Here is a 14,810-nt window from a genome sequence, read left to right as displayed (position 1 = left end):
ATACATTTTTGTATTTTTCTAAATTTCCTTCTTCAACAGTGTGTACATTAACAATACTTTCCCCTACTTATGAATGTACAACATTTAATTATACTAGTACAATAATCACAGAAAGTAAGTCCACGTTGACCTTAATAGGCATGTTTACATAAACGCTGGTTAGCTTAGAACAATGCGATATAGATTGAATCCGATTCGTGACAGTATTATATTTTATGTTTACTAAAAACATTATAAACCCACTGAGCTATGTAAATATTGATCACTAACGTTGTTACATCTCGTTACTGCTCATTTAGCTTCATGTTGATTTTATGGTTACCACTCTTCGAACTGCGAACAACCATTCGTGTAGTTAGTGCAATGCTGCCAAGCTCGGAAACCTTAATCCGCGAAATGTTACGAGCGGAAAGCGATAATTTATGCACCAACTAGCGGTACATTTCTTCACCAACAGAACCGGTCGGGTGGCTGGTCCATTCCAAACCCCTAGAGCTTCGACCGCCAAGAAATGTCCAACCCTGACCGTGAAGAATATTACTGTACATTGACCAATGCAGACGATCGAGCGACTGATCATCAGCTTGCGAACAGTAAAGTAAGCGTATTGGTCGAGGAAAGTAAAGACCCGACCGTAAACATACACAAAAGAGGAAGCAACGAAAATAACAATAAAATAAGACTAGAAAAGAAGGATCGGTAAACTTTACCGTCCAGCGCTACTGTGGATGTGACAAGTTCAAGACCACGGCTTTGGTCTGACTGTGGTAGATGGGCTTTCTTTGCCAAACGCACCCCCCGGCGTCCCAAACACTTCCTACAAAATACGTACACCTACAGTTCCCTGGCCTAGTTACTAACATGGAATGTTACACCAGGCAGGTAGAGTAGTTTTGAAAAGTCTTAACTTTAAACTACAAAACTCCCCCGAGAAATACGGGAACCTGCTGCCATCTAGATCAAATGGGTTGAAGCCATCAACAGCTGTGCCAGTGTGTGCCAGAATGGCTCTTCTATCTCACCAGCCTCGCGATGTGGTCGTGCCAACAGGCGCAGAGATGTGGTCAGGTGTGGCGAGATTCACTCGGCAACGTTTAGTTGTGTACGATCTCGCGTCGCGACTAGAGCGAAAGCCAATGGTGGCCGGTTGAAACTCTTCCATTTGTTCAAAATCAACACCGTCTTGAAGAAACCTGGAGTTTTCTGCACGAAATCGACGACCGGCGCAAACGGTTGGAGTGACAATTCGACGAACATTCACGCATGAACTCACGCTCGAATACCCAGTGCCGCTCAATTTATATGCAAAGTACACCCTACCAGTGCACACCTCAATTCAATCCAGTGAGAGTCTTATCCACATTACAGTAAGTTGTGGATAGAGTGTCGCCTACTGCCTGTCCAACACGAACGTTGGACAACGAAAAGAAAGTTCACAGTCTTAAGCAGCGATTTTCGCAAAACCAGTGCACACGTTTGATACAGTGCGTCCACGCAGTTCGTTGTAGCACCATGCGGCTGTTAATCCTGTGTATGGCCGGCCTGTTATTTCTCAGTGACCTCACTACCGGTGGACGTGTAAGTTTCCGACGCTGCCAGAATCGCTTTACTCCTGGATGAAAGCGAATGATCGTAAATGACTCGACTTCAGAAAGTTGTTATTTGCAAGCATTCAGCTAATTAAAAAAATCTCGTTTTTGGCGTCTCTGTGAGTGTGTGAGAAGATGAGTGCTTAACCAAAAGAATGTTTCAAGAGGTCAACAAACTCTCAAACTGGAAAAAGAAACGAGAAATTCACGCTAATCGGAATGGAGGGATTAAAATCAATAGAAGAGTGAATCTGCTCCTGAAATGACTGGTTTTCGAAACGAACACAAAATGCGACCTGGAAACTTTACAACGCTTTATGCCTTCTTGTTTGGAACGTTCCAGATAAGATAATTGAAAAATATAATACACAAATAACCGGTTATGTTTTGATTTCTTAACGAATACAGTCGTTTTTTTACATTTTTAAATTATCTGAGTTTACCTTTAATGATTATGAGCTTTTCTTAAAATAGTTTTATATACGAAATATTGTTTTATATTGAATTTAATAAATATTGTTCTTATAAATAAAAGAAAACCGACTATGTCGTTTACCAAACATATCGTTATGTGCTAGAGATAAGTAAACGTTTTGTTACATTTATGATCTTAACAATATTCTACTTCTATTCTTATTAGTATATGAATCAATATATATTAATCATTATTAATTTAATTTACCATCTCTGCATATTTCAATCTATTCGATTCCCAGATCCCCGAAGACAGGCAGGCTCTAGAGATTCCCGCTCAAGGACAAACAGAGAAAAACAATCCCTTTATTGAATGGCTGGCAGGATTGATAGGATCTACGTCTACTCCAGCGCCAGAAACCCTAACACCGCCAGATTCATGTCCGATGTGCAGTAAGCGACTAGTACATGAATCGTTCAAATGATTGATGATTCAAATAACTCTTTCCAACATGCATTTTGTATTCTTCTTGTCGACCAGAATGCGGCAGAACCAACCGACTAACGCGCATCGTGGGAGGACAAGAAACGCAAGTTAATCAGTACCCATGGATGGCAATGTTGCAGTACTCGGGCACATTTTACTGTGGAGGATCACTGATCAGCGATCGCCACGTCCTGACGGCGGCTCACTGCGTGCACGGTTTCAACCGAAACAAGATCAGCGTTGTGCTGATGGAACATGATCGAGTGTCCACCAGCGAATCGATGACAATGGTTTCGAAAGTACTGCGTGTCATCGAACATAATGGCTACAACTCAAACAACTATAATAGCGATATTGCAATCCTACGGCTAGCGACCGTTATGACCATTGAAGATAAACTTCGACCAGTTTGTCTGCCAACGCCCAAGAAACCTTTCACTGGATACGATGTACGTTAACAAACAAATACTCCCTTGTCATGATGCTTCTTTTGAAATACGCTCATCTTTTCTCTTCCAACCTTCTACTAGGGCATTGTGACGGGATGGGGTGCGACATCAGAAAACGGAGCCATCTCTACAAATCTGCAGGAGGTAACGGTTCCAATCATGTCAAACGCCGACTGTCGAAAGACGGGATACGGGGCATCTCGTATCACAGACAACATGCTGTGCGCAGGGTACGACGAGGGAAAGAAAGACTCCTGCCAAGGCGATAGCGGAGGTCCATTGCACGTGATTAAGCAGAATAGCACGGACAATGTGCACCAGATCGCGGGGATTGTGTCGTGGGGCGAGGGTTGTGCCAAACCGAATTACCCCGGCGTGTATACCAGAGTGAACCGGTTCGGTACGTGGATTCGGTCGAACACGGCTGATGGTTGTTACTGCAGTGAGGATTGAGATACACCTGCTACAATTTGATTGTGCTGTTTTATTTCCTAATTTAATCATTTTTTCACTGAACATTTAAATAAAATAAAAATAAGAAACTGAGCATAAGTCTTTCGTACCCATTCGTATGGCGGATTCTCGCCATAACCAACGACCGATATTGACCAACGTCGAAAGATTAGGGAAGTGGGGGGGGGGGGGGCGAAATAACCTGTTTGTCTTCTTTTTCCATCACTTTTTGTGAGTTTCGAAACACACAATATTCGTGTGTAATTGACAGAATGGTGCCATGCTTGATGCATGGCGTTCCATTCGAATGGTGCTCCTCTGCATTTTTTATTTTATTTTTAACAGTTTCCGGATAAAAGCACCCGTAAAATCAAATTGCTTAACATTCTTGCAATACATCTTGTGAAATACACACACGACGGTGCTAAAGATATGGCGAATATTACATGTATTCTTATCATTTTATCGCTGGGTTTCATCTACGGACAAAAGGTATGCTAGCTGTTGATTTAAATCGTTTTTATTCAAATGCCACTAGTGGATTTACATTGTACCTGGTTTTTTACACATCTCAGATAAATGGTTCCTCTCGCGAATTGGATCCCATTACGACCGAAGCACCACTAACGAGGCTCATCGAACATCATATGTCTATTCAGCAAAAGCTTGCTACACAGCGTGCGCCTAATTACAGCAAACCACCATTGTCGCGTGTTTCAGCACTCACTAGTTTCGTCCAACATCTGCACAACTCGAATCGCACATCAGAATTATACAAACCTTTCGTAGCTAAACAACCCACAGACACAGCAGCTCATGATGAACAACAGCCTTCGAACGCTGGACCAGTCCAGCTTGGTCTCAGTAATTTTCTGCTGGTGCTATCCAATCTCTCTAATCGACCGCTGAGTGATCAATCTGCCGCTTCCAGCTCTGGTGGTGTGATCAGTCAAGGCATATCCACTGTTCAGGAGACATTTTCTCAGGTTGGTAGTACAATTCAAAATGGGATTAATTCCGTGTTTGGCACAAATCAGGCGAATCAAGCATCTTTATCGGCCAGTTGGAATCCTGCACGTCCCATCTCAAGCGCTGTTGTGACCTCTCAGCCCGTGTTCTGTCCATCAGATTGCACCATGGGTAAAAATACACGTAAGTTTTAGGCAATGTACTAATAATTTAATGCCTATGAACATTTCACAGCCTGTGGTGTTGCCCAGAAAACTGCCTCGTTTCGTGTTTTAGGTGGCGCTGAGGTTACACCATACAACAAATATCCGTGGATAGCTGTATTGCAGTACTACGATCAAAACGTAGGCACTGGGACGCTGATCAATGATCGCGTGGTGCTTACAACCGGTAGAATCGTTTCTTCTATGATCATTTTCAATCAAATTAAAGTTATATTTGGAGTTTTTGAGCCTAATTCTACCACTGAAAGTACATCCAGGAGTGTGTTCGCCGTCACCAGAACGAAACTTCATCCACAGTACAGTGCATCCAATTTGCTAAGTTACAATATAGGGCTTCTCCAGTTGGCAGTGCCAGTAACCATCACCGACAACTTCATGCCCATTTGTTTGCCCAGCAGAATTAACACATTTTCCAACACAGAGGCAAAACTGGTGGGCTGGGGTGCTCGTGAGTTTGGTGGAGAATCGTGGAACAAACTACAAGAAGCGACTATTCCTCTGTACTCATTCGATGAGTGTCGCCTGGCCTACCCTAATTCAACAGAGAATAATATATGCGGTGGTGTGTTTGGCCCTGCACCGAAAGACAAGCATAAGACTTCTTGCGATGTAAGTAAAAGAGAAAGAGTGCTACCATTGCGTGTATTTAAAACATAACGGTTTACTTTTTCAACAAAGGGCGACGAAGGAACTGGACTTATGTATCCCTGGCCAAACGACCCATCATTCTTGACGCTCATCGGTATAACTATCCAAATTCCGGGCGTTGGTTGTGGACAAACGAACGAACCTGCAGTATTTACTAAGCTTTATCCATATATTCCTTGGGTGCAGAGACAATCTGCCGGATGCTACTGTAAAGCTTAGAACATGGACTATGGCTTAGATATTGAATATACTCCGCTTCACTCATTACGGCCTGATCATTTGTTTCGTAAATAAATAACACAAAGGTTATTGAGCTTAATAAGCTTCATATTTTACATTGCACTTTTATGAATAAAATGGATTTGTTATGGCAAATTGTTTTTTTTTTCGGTTGTTAACCCCAAAGAAATTGGGCTTACGATAGCATTTCTTTTAAAAGTTGCACCTGAAGCCAATGACCTCTGTGGGGTTGGAACTGCAAACCTGTTTTGCAAGAATTTTGTGCAACGCATTTGGGATGCTGCGATAGCGATCTTTCGTGATTTTCTTTTCTTCCACCACCGAAAAATCAAAAGTACTCGCCAAACAAAACGAATCGTGGCATAAAAGTGTCTTCCTTCCTCCCCGCAGGTTCATTTAAAACTGGATTTAACCGTCGATCAGGGCGTGCACAAAACGTTTGATTTGCCCGCAATTCCGTTCAGTTTGGCGGTGCCACTCGAACAGAACAGAAGTGAAATTGGTTTGTAGAAACCATGCAAGTGATATCTGTGCAGTTTTGTTTGTTAAGTTGTTTAGTGTTTACCCATGCACACCATGGTGAAGTATGTTGACTATACTGACTTGTGCATTGCGTTTTCTACTAAAAAACATTTTCTTTAGCAGGAGCATAAAGAACCAGCAGTGAACAGAAAAGTGGTGGAAAATCCACGCGTGTCTCCGTTAGGCAGTGGAGTACATCACTTTGTAGATGTTTCGCCCAATTTGCTTGCAGTCAAAGAATCGGGTGCAAGTCCCATCACGGTCGCCACAAGTTTGCGCGATGACAGTCCAAACAATTTCCCTCCAAACACGAAATGGCCAATTCCTCAGGCCGCTATTGACGTCCAAAATTACCTGAACCAAACAGCCAACAATATCACAAAGCCTGTCCAGAGTTCGCTAGCCACTCTTACGTTTCCGTCCCTCTCACTCAGTGATCCTCAAAGTGGGCAATCTGTGGTACCAACCAAACCCAACCAACTGTCAATAATACAGCAGGTTTTGAGTAATTTTCAGGGAAGTAACAGCACTATTGCATCTTTCTTTCAAATACCGTCGAGTACCACTACTGAACCTGCGCCACAAACAAACAGCAGTTCTGTGATGAACGATCCACCGCCAAACCCGGTGGCAGAACTTGTAACTGCCTCCCAGAACACTTTCAGCAACGCCACTAATGCAGCGCAGCAAATCACTAATCAGTTAGGCGTGAACATTCAGAATGGATTGTTCGGATCGTTAGGAAATCGGCCAAGCAATGACGAGCCTACATCCGGCTCTTCCGCCAACGGTTCGTCAAATCCTATACAAAGTCTCATCGATAATACTCAGGCATCGTGGAACAATGTCACGGGAGCGGCACAGAATCTTGCTGGACAGTTCGGTGCTAACGTACAAAACGGAATTTCAAACATTTTTGGCATCAATCTCAATCGACCCAGTAACGACGAACCAGTGGTTCAATCGACAGAGCCTGGCGCTACAACTGAGGAAGCTACTTCCACCACAGCTAGCAGTGAGACATCGACCGGTACGTCAGAGACCACGTCCTCCACTGAAACAACCACTACAGAAAGTCCTAAAACTACATCCACCACAGCACGTGTACCCGCCATATATTTCCCACTGGTAAACCTTGTAAACAAAACTCAATCGTTGTTCAATAGTTCTACATTGGTCCAAACTGTTACTGGCCAACTGGGCACAAATGTTCAGTCTGCATTCCCAACACTTTTCATTCCCCGGCCTGCCCTTAAAACCGAATCAAACGTAAATGAGTTACGCGACGTGAATGATGCGCAACTAGTAAACGCATCTACACAAAATGTTCCTCCTCCAGTGCCACCAGCTTGTCCGACGTGCACCAGTAAGTATTAAGTAGTTTTCCGAAGCTCTCAGGGTTCTTCCTTTAAGTATCCTGACTAAAGATTATTTTTATTTGTTCAGGTGCATGTGCGTTTAAACCATCCCATGGACAACGTATTGTTGCAGGTTCAAATGTGTCACCTCACAACAAATACCCCTGGATTGCGTTGCTAACTTACCTGGATAGCCCCTCCGGTCAGGGGTCTTTGATCAACGATCGTACTATTGTAACAACCGCTACCATCGTGGAGAGCATGCCGGTCATCGTGCATATACGCGCACTGCTGGGAGTATACAATCGTACTGATGCAAGCGAATCAATTACTTCTAACGAAATAAGCACTGCCCTTGCTCATCCCGACTACAAAACCACGAATCAATTCGCTGACAACATTGGGCTACTGGTTCTAAAGGATCCATTAACCAGTTTCCAACCCATTTGCTTGCCCGTTGCAATCCCAGAATCTTTCCCCGACCATAAAGCTACCGTCGTTGGATGGGGTGCTAGTTATCCAAATGGACCGTTAGCCGAAGTTCTCCAGGAAACCGAGCTTCAAATGCATGCCCCTTCAATATGCCAAACAGTTTCATCGCAAGTATCTTCAAACAATCTATGCGGAGAGTCATCACAGTTAATCCCGAACGCTGCCAATACATGCACGGTAAGATCACAATGCTGGAAATTTATACGAAAAAGAATAACTGTATCTTTCTACACCTTCTGCAGGGCGATGGCGGTGATGCATTAGTATTGAAGAATGGTTCAGCTTGGGAATTGATCGGTGTCGCTCTTGATATTGCCGAATTCGAATGTGGCAAATCTCGCCAGCCCGCTATGTTTACTAGCGTTGCACATTACCTGGAATGGATAGCTACATATGGACCCGGTTGTTTGTGCCATAAAGGATAACTTTATCGTGTAGTCGAGAGTATTGTTTACGCAAAAATTGTTTTTTATTAAACAAACGATAATACTACTTGTGCCAGCTCTTATTAAGAAGCGGCTGAATTAAGTAACATTTGAGAAAAAAAATAAAGATTTCCAATAATTTTGCTCGAAACATTGCAAAATATCATCAAACTGCTACGATATGTTGATTCATATTCTGGACAGCCTCAAAATTCCTTTTCTAATCTTCAAATTTACATATGCACCTATTTAATGTTTAATTTGTTTTAAGTCTGGACACTTGATTCTGTATGTTGATGGGGAATTTTGAGTTTTTAGGAGAATCACATCACAGGAGAATTTTTTATCACAATTTCACTAAATACCATGATTCACCACACTCTCGCCCCGCGTATGAACTTGTGAGTGGGGAATGAAATCCTACATGCACCTTACATGGCGAGAAAAGCTGCAAAAAGGTTGAAAACCACTGTCCTAGACCCACAGAACGACAGAACGATCTTAAATATAACGGGGTTTGGGTGCTGTTTTTTTTCTTGTACTCGTAGATGAATAGAACCCACGAACTGCTACGCAAAATTATGGTCTTTCCCGTACGGCTATGTGGTTGTTTTCTTGTTATTATCGCTGCGTAAAAACATATTTTTATGCAAAAAATCACAATTTTATTCGGCTGTTCGGAATGTAGAACAAGATAAAAAATCTTGCTTCGCATTCCGGACATGTGTTTTAACTGTTGTTTTCGCGTTGATAACTACTTCGACAATGGATTCCATTAGATTTTAATGTACGTGAGCGCGATTAATGGGAATTATGGAAGAAATAACACTGACGTGGGTTTGAAGCAAAACTGCTAAGAAAGCCTCTGGTGATGAACTGACCGACAGAAAATATGTATTTACTGTGGGGTCAGACAAATTTTTAATGTATTGTAGTATATTATGACAATTATTTAAAAATAAAAAGCGGTGTATATGAAAATGTTCAATAAACACATGTCGAATGTTCGTAATTTGAAGCATAACAGTATTAAGACTACATAAGCAAATTAAAAAAGTATCGGTGATATTATGATGTTATCCTTTCACATGATATCCTTAAATTTGAAGATCATAAATCGTTGCATTTATTTGTGTGGTCGCATATAGCCTGTTAAACTCTAAAGTGTCTTGGTGAAATTACACGTAACAATAAATATACCACTATACTAAGACGCTTCGTTAAAACAATCCACAGTTTCTTTTGAAGAACATTCTACAATACTCGCTGCAAAAGGCACGACCTGGTCCACACTACATTCTTATTTCTTTTTTTGCGGCGGTCCTTGTAGCCAGAACGTCTCCATGTCTCCTTTACCCTGTTTGGAAACGTATCAAATCGTCAAAACGCTAAACAGTCTGGATTGCTTTGCTGTACTTACCTTGACGGCTACCTTTCCACGATACGCCAGTACATATCCAAGCTTTTTGAGCTTTTGTGCAGTGTATCCAGATACCTGGATGCAATCCGTCTCTCCACTACTTTCCATCCGCGAAGCCGTATTTACCGTGTCACCGAAAAGACAATACCTCGGTACCTTCAATCCCACGATTCCGGCCACTATTGGCCCAGAGTGAAAGCCTATTTTGACTCCTACTCCAGGTAGATTAAGCTGCCGTATACTGTGTAGCATATCTAATGCCAGATCAGCCATGTGCTGCGCATGAAATGGATTTATGTCCGGAGCTCCACTCACCGCCATGTACACCTTTCCAACGGTCTCCACTTTATAGGCCATCGGTGAATGGATCAACTCATCAAACGCACTGAAAGCAGCGTTCAATGTGTTTACCGTGGTCATGGCGTACTTGATCGAATCATCACCAGTGATCGTTTCCTGTACCTCGGCGAACAGTACTGTCACCTCCTCGAAGCTCTGACAGGTCTCGTGAGGATTCTGACCCTCACGCAACCGTTCCGCTATCGAGCGAGGAATCATTGAGTACAGCAGCTCATCACCTTGCCGTTTCCAGGAGTCAGCGAGGGCAAGCGATGTTTCTAGTTCCTCAGCCCGTTGTTCCTCGCGTTCACACATCAAATCGAGCCGGGAATAGTGTGAAAATCCAGAAAACACCATCTCGCGGCTAAGCCCGTGAGGGTTGAGATCGTTTAGGTACAGTCCCATTTCACGTAACTCTTCCAAGTTGTTGATGCTGTGCAATGTTTTAAAAGGATTTAAATCACTTCTTTCAATTTGCATTTTTCTGTATATCGATATTAAAAACTTACAGGGGACTGCATAGAAATACAAGGGAATTTATGTCTTTGATGTAACGCATTTCACCTTTCAACAAAATGCTGCGAAGCCCTTGAGAGCCCCGCCGTGGAATGGAGGTCATTATCTTTGCCGCATCTTCTGTCGAGGAGCTCGTATCCACCTGCGATAATGATGTTTTAGTATCGACTATTTTCGACTCGTCTTTTGTGCCTTTTGCAGAAGAGCCTTTTAGGAGCTGTATCTCAAATAAAACAGTTTGCAGCCGTTTAATCTAGTAAAAAAAAATAAAAAAAACGAGCAAATATACGTATTGAGTTAAAGCTAATGTGCATTACAGTCAAGACATGGTTCCTACATTTTCCCAGGTGAACGTTATACCGCTCGGACGACGAAGTTTGAAATGATCAGTTACTTTTGCCCCGAGCAGTTCCGTAGGTGATCGATTCACATTGTTCAGCATCCATGACTCGATGAGTTTCTCGCCCACGGCAGTAATTTTCATTTCTTCGTTCAGGATTAGAGCGAATGGGAATAAATTCAGCAACAGTTTACTGTTCACCGGTGTCAACTGTAGCTGTGATGGATGTGCTTTGATATGAACACGCCGCTGCATCTGTGGGAGAGTTATCAGCACATAGATGGTATTATTTAATTTTATTTCACCTCGGGTTTCATGAACAAAACACGTACATATTCACGATTGTCAAAATCCAACCGATACTTCACGATAACCGTCTTCAAGCCGCCTTGTGGTGCAATTGGTCCCGATGTACCACCAGGAGTATCGTTCTGGCTTTCCAGTACCTTGATGCTGACGTCCATCCCGTACAACTGCTTGGCTATTTCCAAAAGCTGCCCACGAAGATACTTCGAGAATCCGGTCCGTGTGCTTCTGTACACCAGTACGGCACCATTTTCATCTACTTCCGTCAGCTGCATAGATGGGCTTTTCATCTTGCGATAAGTGAAGCGCATCTGCAGGTGAATGTTATCCACTGAATGTAGAAAATCGCAGAAATAGCGACCTGTTGCCTTGATCAACTCATCGTAACCGAAATTACTAAAGAATCGAACGAAACAACGTCCGAAAAATATCATAAACTCATCGAACGGTTTTCCTGTTATAGCCGAAAGTGCTGCTGCAAGGTCAGGTATCAAATTATCCGGGTAAAGCTGAAAATAAGGACGTAAAAGCAAAAAATGTAGCTTATTGAAACTTTTATGTTGTTTCAAACTCTCTCATAATCCATACCTGGTGTGTGTTGAATACTGTATTTTTGCATCCCGTTGTGAGTAGGGCCTGACGCCAAACGAATTCTCCATACTCTAACTGTTGATTAATAAAAAAAAAAACAATCAAACGCAAAATCAAATAATTTGGGTAGAGTTCAGTGAATCTACTGCTTCTGCTATCCTAGCTGTTGTCGGGCGTTCGGCGCTTGCATCTGCTTTAAAAATGCGCAATTTTATGACTGTGTCGTCGTAGCTTTTTTACTCAGTCAGGACACGAACAGCCAGTCTTGTTACTGCTTAAACACTCATAAAATCAACTCCCGGGGAGAAACAGCGCGATTTGTATTCATAAGCTATCTATTTAGCTCGTCCATATTTATGTGAATAATCGTAAAAACATGTTCCTCAAGAGTGTGCACGTATTATCAGCACATTCTGACCAAAAATTTCATAATAATTCGTTGAAATTTTAAAGCACTGGAAATTTTATCATCAAACAGATAAACTTGATGTACAAATTTCATCGCAATGCCGCTTAATGTTAAAGCAGTAAAGTACCGATAGCCTGCTTAGGAGCCTTAAACCCCACGGATTACTGAACCCATAACCTGAGACACCTGAACAAATAAGATCCAATTTTCGTGATAAGCCGCTACTATTACTGTCGCATTCGGTAGTCACCCCACTGGCTTGTATCAAAAATCGATACAATTAAATGATATTTACCACCAAACGGAAGCGCACTGAACGTAATATTTACCTGTCAAAATAGACTCTTCCGATGTGGACACCGGATGTAATTAACACGGCATCGCTGCTCGCCCAAAGGGTATGTAACAATATGCAAACTATTAAATAGTGCACTCCTTTTAGCTAGCGAGGAAACCCTCGCATTGTGGCAAGAAGTGGTTATTACATTCTAAGCTTCGTCGATTTTCTTTTGACACGGAAAAGTAACTAGTAAGAACCTTCTTTCTTACAATGCAGCCAAACAATGAATGGCAAACGATGTTTCAGGACCTTTTTTGAGGTTAAAAAGGTCGACTTGTATGATAGCACGATAAGATCAAACCACTTGACTACTTAACAGACGAAAGAGACTCATAAGGTCCTAAACTTCTATAGTAATACAACAACAAGTTGACTGCTTCTTCTAGACACATGTCACTAATGACACTTCCCAACTTCTCTGGTAACAGCTTGAGATCGGCTATAGCTAAAGAAATGGACAAAGCATTTTTGTTCTTCGTTGTGGTGACTGTATTTATTAGTTCAATAAACCGTTATCGGGGTAGTACATAGTATCATTGGATTGTTAATTTCAATACATACAATAAGTTTCGTGCTGACTCTATAGTCAATTGAAATTCCAACATCACACATTCCAACAACAAGTAAGTTAGATATATTGCATCCGTTTTGTACTGGTGTACTACCATAACTATAATATACACCTTTACTTCAACAATACATCTAACTACTTGTTTTAAATCTGACACCTTTTATCCAGCACTTTTATATCCTTACGATTATCCTTGGCTAAGCATGAGATGTTAAATATTACCCAATGTTTGGTGTAATGGACTGTTGAACCTAAACCTTTAAGAGTGGCACAGTAATAAACTCAGTTTTTAGGCCGCCACCCCAAGCCACATAAAATTAACAGCAGCCGACCGGCGAAGGTTTCAAGGTGGTACTTTTAAAACAAATTACCTTCCATTTAAACGCGCCTTAGCACACAAGTATTTTGTACCGTTCTGTTTCTTCACTACCGCATTCTACACCATCCTTCCCTTGATCAAACCTTCTTCAGTGCTGTCTACTTATTCTCACAGTATTAAAGATGAAATATTATATGTTTGACAGCAATGAGGATGATAATAAAACAGAAACATTTGAGTACATACCTGTACAAAATGTTGAACACTCTCTAGTAGCATTCCGTACATGGTTCCACCGTTGCAGATCTTTCAGCGCACGTTCCGAGAAAATCTATAGAAAGATGGGTTCCGTATTCACCCGCACAAATGAAAGGTTTTCAACAATACATTTCCTTTAGCGTAGGACATTCGGCTAGACCATTGTTGTTTTACGAGAAAAGCATACATTATTTACATTACAAACAATTGAACTCTCCCTTTTGGCAAAATCCTATCTAAGCTACGATAAGCTGAAGAACGAATATTAAAAGACAAATCATTCTACCAGCCGGATGAACGCGATAATATTCTTCTTTCCTAATACGTACACAATGCACATATTATACTCAATTACACCTCTAACATCCTCTCCAACACACAATTCAGCAAACAGTATTTTATTCACCAAAAAAAAACGTGTCGCCATGTTCTAGGTCAATGTCGCACAGACAATATTTTCACAAACAGATTTCTTCACTCGGGAGTGGTTATTTTTATTTCTCTGTTTACCCCGTATCATTCGTGACAAGCGACGAGGAAACTCTTGAACCATTTTGCTTATGTTTGTATTTAACTTCTTTTCCCAGGTACATTCATTCGTGCGGCACAGGTTCTGATTGCCGGCAAGATAGCTGGGTGGTTCCCAAATTAGCATAAATTTTATCCACAAATGGAACGCATATCTCGTCCGATCTTTAGTTAGATGGAGATTCTGCTTTGAATTTAGGCGCTCAATGCACCATTCAATCGGAACGGTGGATAAAAGCAAGTTCTGATAATGGAAAGGCGTCCGCACATGGGTGTGAATTTCTCACATAAGTTCGTTTCGCGGAAAACAAGGCACCGGCATCATCGTACCTCATGATTCCACTGCTGGTAGTCATAAAGCTTCCCTTGCCTTCGGGCAGAAACCGTTTATATTTTAAATAACTTCTCGGTGCGCAACATGGCAACTCCGTTATGTTAATGGGAAAGAATGTCGATGTTCCTCTACATTTCTTCTTAGTATTATTTAGCATCAGTTGTGTTTCCTGGAGTAGTTTTTGGTAGGTTTGCAACACGGAAAATTCTTTGATTGCTTGAATTTAATTATAACTTTGAGCTTTATTGCTATAACTTTAGCCTTCTCTT

General features: G+C 41.7%; 3 protein-coding genes across 3 annotated transcripts in view; 2 read left to right on the top strand and 1 right to left on the bottom strand.

Annotated features, from left to right (window-relative positions):
- LOC120961144 (transmembrane protease serine 9-like) overlaps positions 1-14,810 on the bottom strand; it is a 29,205-nt gene that overhangs the window by 10,564 nt on the left and 3,831 nt on the right. The window contains exons 2-8 of the mRNA XM_049610982.1: positions 13,668-13,833; positions 11,780-11,857; positions 11,218-11,700; positions 10,883-11,140; positions 10,539-10,798; positions 9,691-10,462; positions 9,574-9,627 (exon numbers count right to left, since the gene is read on the bottom strand). Coding sequence (XP_049466939.1) covers positions 9,574-9,627; positions 9,691-10,462; positions 10,539-10,798; positions 10,883-11,140; positions 11,218-11,700; positions 11,780-11,857; positions 13,668-13,709 — 1,947 coding nt within the window. The 5' untranslated portion in view covers positions 13,710-13,833. The remainder of the gene's footprint in view (positions 1-9,573; positions 9,628-9,690; positions 10,463-10,538; positions 10,799-10,882; positions 11,141-11,217; positions 11,701-11,779; positions 11,858-13,667; positions 13,834-14,810) is intronic.
- Positions 925-3,485, top strand: LOC120948537 (trypsin-1-like). Its single transcript, XM_040364975.2, has 4 exons — positions 925-1,578; positions 2,306-2,456; positions 2,545-2,939; positions 3,021-3,485. Exons 1-4 carry the CDS (start codon positions 1,513-1,515, stop codon positions 3,390-3,392), a joined length of 984 nt encoding a protein of 327 aa, XP_040220909.2. The 5' UTR covers positions 925-1,512; the 3' UTR covers positions 3,393-3,485.
- Positions 3,590-6,160, top strand: LOC120948534 (proclotting enzyme-like). The gene is made up of 3 exons (XM_040364972.2): positions 3,590-4,532; positions 4,596-5,194; positions 5,264-6,160. Exons 1-3 carry the CDS (start codon positions 3,839-3,841, stop codon positions 5,450-5,452), a joined length of 1,482 nt encoding a protein of 493 aa, XP_040220906.2. The 5' UTR covers positions 3,590-3,838; the 3' UTR covers positions 5,453-6,160.

This window comes from Anopheles coluzzii, chromosome 2, assembly GCF_943734685.1.
Source record: "Anopheles coluzzii chromosome 2, AcolN3, whole genome shotgun sequence".
NCBI lineage: Eukaryota > Metazoa > Arthropoda > Insecta > Diptera > Culicidae > Anopheles > Anopheles coluzzii.
The sequence above is the reverse complement of the archived record's forward strand: the minus strand, read 5'-3'. Positions and strand labels throughout refer to the sequence as shown.

Bases quoted from the DNA above. Each gene is read 5' to 3' on its own strand.
- LOC120948534 (XM_040364972.2), top strand. From the start codon at position 3,839: ATGTATTCTTATCATTTTATCGCTGGGTTTCATCTACGGACAAAAGGT. The intron at 4,533-4,595 runs GTAAAAATACAC...AACATTTCACAG, and splicing joins TCCATCAGATTGCACCATGG to CCTGTGGTGTTGCCCAGAAA. The intron at 5,195-5,263 runs GTAAGTAAAAGA...TTTTCAACAAAG, and splicing joins AGCATAAGACTTCTTGCGAT to GGCGACGAAGGAACTGGACT.
- LOC120948537 (XM_040364975.2), top strand. From the start codon at position 1,513: ATGCGGCTGTTAATCCTGTGTATGGCCGGCCTGTTATTTCTCAGTGAC. The intron at 1,579-2,305 runs GTAAGTTTCCGA...TTCGATTCCCAG, and splicing joins ACCTCACTACCGGTGGACGT to ATCCCCGAAGACAGGCAGGC. The intron at 2,457-2,544 runs GTAAGCGACTAG...CTTGTCGACCAG, and splicing joins AGATTCATGTCCGATGTGCA to AATGCGGCAGAACCAACCGA.